This window comes from Telopea speciosissima, chromosome 3, assembly GCF_018873765.1.
Source record: "Telopea speciosissima isolate NSW1024214 ecotype Mountain lineage chromosome 3, Tspe_v1, whole genome shotgun sequence".
Lineage (NCBI taxonomy): Eukaryota > Viridiplantae > Streptophyta > Magnoliopsida > Proteales > Proteaceae > Telopea > Telopea speciosissima.
In genome coordinates, this window is record NC_057918.1 from 59,967,022 (window position 1) to 59,974,930 (window position 7,909).

A 7,909-nucleotide genomic window follows, 5' to 3' on the forward strand; every position below is an offset into this window, starting at 1 on the left:
CCTCTTCCTACACTTTCACAGTCAGCAGCAACACCAATACTTTTGTGCTGTTGGCAACACATGGCAACGACCTAGAGTAGCAGCGACTAGGCAGGTTTGAGAGAGGGGTGCTACGGGCCATGGAAGATACCGATTAGTTGAACGATCGATTCCCACTTGTTAACCTTCCATTATCACCATTGTTCTTGCATAGATACACAACCCCGTCGAACGACTCGCCGTAAGCCATTAAAAAACTTCTCGATTTGTTCAGAACAACAAGCACATCCCATTCACATTTGATATACCAAGGCCCATTTAACATGAGTAGTTGGTTTGAGATTCTAGCTCAAAAAAAGCGATGAGTTCTTTGAATTTGGTAAATTGAATGATAATCTCAGGTCGAGGTAGCGGGTGGGGTGGGAAGGAGAAGGTGAAGGTGGGGGTGGGGGAAAGGACACCTACGTGGAGGTGAAAGAGGAGGGTCAAGGGAGGGCTGGGGTGGTGGACCTTTATCGCCCCCAGTATTACTAGGGGTGTTGTGCGCATCGTGCGGTACAGCATCGCCCATGTGTGCACGGTGGGGCCCATTGTGCACACATGGGCAGTGCTGCGCCGCACGATGCACACAACACCTCCAGTAGTACTGGGGGCGATAATTTTCCAAGTTTGCAGGGGATCATTATCTACTCCATTTCCATGCCCGGTCCATTTTTCAAGTCCCTCTAATAGGGGGGCATAAATGATCATCCTACCCCTATCCAAACATACTACCTAGGTGGGGTCCACCCCCTATTAGAGGGACTTGAGAACTAGACCAGGCAGAAAATGGAGCAGATAATTTTCCGCAGGTCTAGGCAGGTTTATAGGGAAGGGTGGACAGGGTGATCGAAGGCAAAAGCATGAAATCAGGGGTAAAATGGTCAAGAAATTCAGATGGTTAGGGATAATCACTCTTCTGGGTAATTTTTCATACCTAAACATTTTTTTTTGTTGGGGGGGGTAGAAGTTTACCCAAACATTAACTGTCTAGTTTTACAAGAGAAAAGATGATTTTCTCTAATCATGTAGTTTAACCTGGACTCCACGACAAAAAGTATCTGCTCAATATAATTTGTTATATTGGCACCTTGCAATCAATTGGAAGCTTTCCGGTTCTACCTCTCACTCCTCAAATCTCTATTTAAAGGAGTAGTGTAGAACAAACGATTCACTGCAAGTCTAGTAGTGTTTCGTCTTGCCAGCTTCAATCTTGAATCATGGCAACTACCCACCAACCTCTTCTAGGCACTCCCAAAAAGAATTCTATTTTCTCCTGCAAAGCCCTCTTCCTAGTCCTCGCTCTAGCTGCTATCATATCCCCATCTGCTTTCGTAGCTTTCCATTTGCTCAACAACAGGAGTCCCCCCAATCTCTCTTTGCCTTCTCAATTATGTAGTCGAGTCCATAACCCAACCTCGTGCCTCCAAACCTTCTTGAACAACTCTGTCTCTCGCATAGTCGATGCTATTGATGCGGCCTACCATATCAGCTACCGTACCAATGATGCCCGTGAGCAAGCACCTCTAGCTGACTGTGTGGAGCTACTGGACCTCTCCATCGACCGTGTGAGGGACTCCGCCGTGGCCATCGGCGGTGGTTCAGTTGCATCACTCGCCGACGCTCATTCATGGCTAAGCAGTGTACTCACCAACCATGAGACCTGTTTGGATGGGCTCAACGGTTTTCCTGCCCAAGCAGCTATCCAAGCCCAGATCCAGGACTTGATAGCCAAGGCAAGGACTTCCTTAGCCATGTTCACTAAGATCTCTCCGTCCGATGAAGAAGCACTCCGGCCATTGCTTGGGGGATTTCCTTCCTGGATCACTAATAAGGACCGTAAGCTTCTCGAGTCTCTTCCAAACGACATTATGCCCAACGCCAACGTTGTGGTAGCCAAGGATGGAAGCGGAAACTACAAAACGGTGAAGGAAGCTGTTGCATCAGCACCCGATAATGGGAAGAGCAGATACGTTATCTATGTGAAGAAAGGGACTTACAAGGAGAACGTTGAGGTTGGGAAGAAAAAGAAGAATGTGATGATCGTCGGTGATGGCATGGATTCCACCATCATTACTGGCAGCCTTAATGTCATCGATGGTTCCACAACCTTCAAATCTGCTACACTTGGTAATTAATTACTTTTGGGAAGAAGAACCCTAATCGATCCTGGGTCCCCCGTGTCTCTGTGCCTAGATACAACCCAGCTCAAAAACACCGCCGGCGCACCATCCTGAAAAGGCAGAGAGGTACAGGAGTGCGTTGATCTTTCCACACGGTGTTGTGTCTGGGCACAGATACACGCCGAGGAAAAAAATTTTACTGTTACAAGGCTAGCATTCAAGGAAATCGAATAATTCACTTTCCATTTGGGTTAACAAATATCCTCTTAGGTTTTGGTATTTTCTAAAATACCTTTTAAGATCTCATTTCCTTGGTTGCCAGGCTCCTGCTACTAATGTAGCAGCAAATGCCGAGGCATAGCACCGGTGAGCGTGTTCTTTCTCCCATTAATTATATGGCCCATTTTTAGGATCCAAATCTTCTACGGTGCCGGCTGCCCATCCTGCTGTGCTGCGCAGACACAAGGCGGCGTGCATTGACCGCCTCAACCCTGCCCGAGCACTTTGCCTGAGTGGGGGTAAGGTGGTCAATGTGCACGGCCCTTTGTCTGTGCAGCATAGGCAGAACAGGGCAGGCCGTAGAAGATCTGTGTTGCCATTTTTAACTTGGGCTTGAAAATCTAATCTAATTATCAATCTTCCAACCATGGCAGCTGCTGTTGGTGATGGATTCATAGCGCAAGACATTTGGTTCCAGAACACGGCAGGAGCGGCGAAGCACCAAGCGGTGGCACTCCGTGTCGGTGCTGATCAATCCGTCATAAACCGTTGCCGCATCGCTGCATACCAAGACACCCTCTACACACACACCCTACGTCAATTCTACAGAGATTGCTACATCACTGGCACGGTCGATTTCATCTTTGGAAACGCAGCTGTGGTGTTTCAGAATAGTAAACTTGTTGCTAGGAAACCCATGAGTGGCCAAAAAAATATGGTGACAGCACAAGGCCGAACTGACCCAAACCAGAACACAGGGATTTCGATTCAGAATTGTGAGATCATACCCAGCTCTGATCTTGCACCGGTGAAGAGTTCATTCCCAACTTATCTTGGAAGGCCATGGAAAGAGTATTCTAGGACTGTAGTGATGCAATCAAAAATTGGGGAACACATTGATCCACAAGGATGGGCGGCATGGGATGGGGAGTTTGCATTGAAGACATTGTATTATGGGGAGTACTCGAATAGTGGAGCGGGTGCAGGTACCAGCAAGCGAGTGAAATGGGCTGGTTATCATGTCATCACCAATGCAGCGGAAGCGAAGAAATTCACGGTGGCGGAGTTGATACAAGGTGACGCGTGGTTGAAATCAACTGGAGTGGCTTATACTGAGGGTCTCTGAGATGTTATAGTTAGGATTAAGAGATAAAATTAAGAGCCCCAGCCCCACTTTCTCTGTATTGTATTTTGTATCGGTAATAATTTCAGTTTAATGAATGGTTGGTTCTAGCTTCTAGACTTCTAGTAGTCCTATGGCTATGAGTGAGTCGAGTGACCGGTGGCCCTTCAACAAAACACTGAATGTTTCATGCTCCGCCCTAATTAGTGGGCTGATAAAGCCAATGTGGGTATGCTTAGGGTCAATTCGAGGGAGGGTTTTAGGAATTGTCATTGGCCCAATTTTATCCAATTAGGCTCTAACAAAAAATCTAACAAAAAAGCCCAATTTTGTGGCACAAATCATGACATACTCTTGGGTTGGACAGAGACAACCACTGCAACAGAATCACTTTCTATCCAAAGCTTTCAGATCGGACCCCGTAATTGATTCGATTCTGATTTTAAATTCTTCTTAGAATTCTATCTAGTAAAACTTTTTAAGATTTTTTTTGAGTATAAAAGAAATTTTAGATTCGGTAATCAGATTTTGAAGCTTTCAAGCTCCATTTTCTGGATTGGGCTCCTCTCCTTGGAGGGCATCGCCCAATGAGTGTCCGATGAGGCATCCGATGGTTGGGCTGTGCCACACATCCCCACATGTGCCTAGTTAGTCATCGGGATATGTGCGACACAGCCTAACCATTGAATGCCTCATTGGATGATGCCCTCCAAAGAGAGGAGCCAAATCCCCAGTTTTTACTTTCCAGTCCTTCAATGTCTCAATATTTTATTTTTCTTATTTTTTTTATAGGTTTCATTGTTTCAATAATCAATCGCTTAATGGAAAGGATAAGATTTGGGTATGTTTGCACCAAAATAAAAAATAAAAAATGGAGAGGATAAGATTTTAGGGTTTGCCATTATTCTATGGTAAAAGTTGTTGGGTCACACTATACTTATTTATGGATTATTTTACCATAATTAATAGTCTCAAGATTCAATCCGTACACCCGTTTCTTCTAACATACCCACCTACCCTCCTCGCCTCCTAGAAATTCCAGCACCCCATTCACATGAACGAGACATTTGGTACTCTCTAAATTCCACCATCCCATTTACTAGTGTTTTATGGCTATGGGTGACCGGAGGCCCTTCATCAAAACACTCTATGGTTCATGCTTTCTTATTAGTGGTCTCATATTGCCAATGAGGAGTATGCTTAGGGTCAATTCCAGGCAGGGTTTTAGGAATTGGCATTGGCCTAATTTTATCCAATCAGGCTCTTACAAAAAGGCCCAATTTTGTGGCACAAATCAAGACATACTTTTGGTGTGGACCGAGACAACCATTGCAACAGAATCACTTTCTATCCAAAGCTTTTAGGCACCCATTTCCTTGTTTTATATTACCCACTGACAAGGGTCGTGAACTCCATCTCAAAGTTTGATTTATGACCAAGAAAATTATGAAAGGAAAGAACTCTTTGTTAGAATAATTTGTTTCAAATAGGGACAAAACCATAAAAATTAGGATCGCTATAGGGTGTTCAAAAACACAATTAAATAAATAATATATAGAAATTCAGAGATAGAACTACTAACCTTGTTTCGAAACCTAGTGATGATAATCGCAGCAGAAAATAAAGACCAAAGATCAAGGTGCTTCCCCTCTATTCCTAATGAACAGACTTGATGAGAATACCGTATACAACAGGATGATGAACATTGAATATCTCCTTTTCTTTCCAGAATGCACTCCTCAACAGAGATTGAGAATAATTATTGTGATGGGCTAGAGGGGGGACCTAGCTCTCTTTATACAACCCACTAACAAAGGCCTTGAACTCCATCTCAAAGTTTGATTTATGACCAAGAAAATCATGAAAGGAAAGAACCACTCTGGCCAAATGAACTCTAAAGATGCCTCCTACCCCAGCCCTTCCTAGGTTTTCTGTTGAAAATTTTCAAATAATAGTTGTGGGTTTTAGTCCCACATCGGTTACGGAGAAGTGTTTCCTTTAGTTTATATATGATTGTGTGCTATTATCACATGTTATGTTTGGAAAGGGTTGTACGGTGCACTTGCGCGTGCGCATGCGTGTCTGATTAAAGGGTGCTTAGGATCGGGTGTGATCCGTCCGAACAGGCCTTGTGGGCCTATAAATGGGCCATGAATTCTCTCAGTCTAAACATAACAAAACTTCTCTGATAGCTTCAAGAGGTTACTGATTCTGCAACCAGTAATCTTTTTTAGCCTGATTTATCTTGGGAGGCAGGTTTGCTACAACCCTTTGCAGGAATAAGAGGGTGCAAATACTGTCTTAAGGACAGAACAACCTCGTTCGACTCAGGCCATCTTTCTGTCCTCTTCCTTTTGATTCCAGTATTTCGAACAATCTTAAGACAGTATTCGTACAATGGAGGAGACGACAATAATGAAGATACTTGAAAATGAGATAAGCAAACTTGAGAAGTCTGATGGGTCATTTTTCAAACGTTGGAAAGAGAAGATGTATTTCTTCCTCACTGCTTTGAAGCTTGCTCATGTCCTGAATGAAGAGAAGCCAGTAACACCGACAAACACCGATGGAGAACCTTCCAGTGGAGAAACACTGGTTCAGATCAAGCAACGCCAGGAGTGGGAATAGGATGATTTCATGTGCAAAGATTATATCCTCAATGGACTGTCGAACTCACTGTATGATGTGTACGAGCCCAAATTTGCTGATAGCACATCAAAGGAATTATGGGAGGATCTTGATAACAAGTACAAGATTGAAGATGCTGGCAATAAGAAATTCATTATAAGTAAGTTATTTGATTTCAGAATGCTAGGAGATAAGTCCATTATTTCACAAACCTATGAGTTGCAAGGTCTCATGAATCAAATCATCTCTGAGGGCCATTCTCTTGATGAATCTTTTTAAGTATCTTCTATTATTTCTAAGTTACCTTTTGCTTGGAAAGACTGTTGAAAAGAGTTGAAACAAAAGAAAGATGCAATGACTATACAAGAACTGATAAAGTGTATCCAAGTTGAAGAGAGTTCTCGTAAATTGGACAAACTTGAATTAGAGAAAAAATTTCCTAAGGCTCATGTTATAGAAAATGCATATTCTAAGGGCAAAAAGAGAAAGTATGATGGGAAAGGCATTGTTTCAGATAAGAAGAAGGGTACTTTTACTAACCCTAAAACGGCTTGCTGAAAATACGAAAAAGTCGATCATTTCAAGAAACAGTGTAGAGTTTTTCTCAAGGAGAAGCAACAGAAGGACCAAGCCAACATGGTTGCCAATGATGATTGGACTGCTATGATATTTGAGGTCTATACAGTGGGTGATGATGAGGAATGGTGGATTGATTCCGGTGCAATCAAACACGTTGCCAAGAACAAAAATCTGTTCAAAGTTTATGAACCTATAGCAGATGGACAAGATCTCTTTATGAGAAATTCTTTAACTGCTAAGGTCATAGGTAAAGGCACAGTGGTTCTGAATCTCACATTCGAAAAGAAGCTTACTTTAAATGATGTACTTCATATTCCTGATATTAGGAAGAATTTAATGTCTGTAAGCTTGCTTGACAAACATAGATTTAAAATCCTGTTTGAGTCAGGGAACATCATCGTGTCCAAAGGGGGAATTTATGTTGGGAAAGGTTATGCATCGAATGGCATGTATAAGTTTAATATGATTAATGAAAATTCATCTTCTGCTTACATTGTTTCTACTTTTGATACATGACATTCTAGACTTGGGCATGTTAATTATAAGTGCATGAGAAATATAGTTAAATTAGACTTATTATTAGAATGTACATCTTCTAGTCAAGACAAATGTTCTGTATGCATCAAGTCTAAAATTTCTAGGAAGTCCTTTAAGAAAGTAGAAAGAAATACACAACTCTTAGAATTGGTACATTCTGATTTGTGTGAGTTAGAAGGTATTCTAACTAGAGGTGGTAAAAGATATTTCATCACTTTTATTGATGATTGTTCAAAATATACATATGTGTACCTGTTAAGGGCTAAAGATGAGGCTTTGGAGAAATTCAAAATCTACAAAGCCGAAGTTGAAAATCAATTAGATCGTAAGATTAAAATCTTACAAACTGATAGAGGAAGAGAATACTTCTCTACTGATGATCTCTGTGAAGTTTATGGAATTATCTATCAAACAACGACACCCTATAGTCCTCAACAGAATGGAGTAGCAAAAAGGAAAAATAGGACTCTAACAGAAATGGTGAATACACTTTTACTTACTTCTGACTTACCAAAGAATTTATGGGGGGAAGCATTAATGACTGCTTGTCATATACTTAACCGTATACTTCATAGAAAGACTAATATCACTCCCTATGAATATTAGATGAAGAGAAAACATTCTTTTGGATATTTCAAAGTATGGGGATGTAGAGCATTAGTAAGGTTAACTGATCCTAAAA

General features: G+C 41.9%; 1 protein-coding gene across 1 annotated transcript; it reads left to right on the plus strand.

Annotated features, from left to right (window-relative positions):
• The first annotated feature begins 1,202 nt into the window (after positions 1 to 1,202).
• LOC122655721 (pectinesterase-like) lies at positions 1,203 to 3,594 on the plus strand. Its single transcript, XM_043850016.1, has 3 exons — positions 1,203 to 2,148; positions 2,795 to 3,489; positions 3,529 to 3,594. The coding sequence occupies exons 1-2, from the start codon at positions 1,239 to 1,241 to the stop codon at positions 3,484 to 3,486; spliced, it is 1,602 nt and encodes a 533-aa protein (XP_043705951.1). The 5' UTR covers positions 1,203 to 1,238; the 3' UTR covers positions 3,487 to 3,489; positions 3,529 to 3,594.
• The last annotated feature ends 4,315 nt before the right edge of the window (positions 3,595 to 7,909 follow it).

What these genes read in the sequence shown, in the direction of transcription:
- LOC122655721 (XM_043850016.1), top strand. Translation starts at nt 1,239, where the DNA reads ATGGCAACTACCCACCAACCTCTTCTAGGCACTCCCAAAAAGAATTCT. An exon ending in CTTCAAATCTGCTACACTTG is followed by an intron (nt 2,149 to 2,794) that starts GTAATTAATTAC and finishes CAACCATGGCAG; the next exon opens with CTGCTGTTGGTGATGGATTC.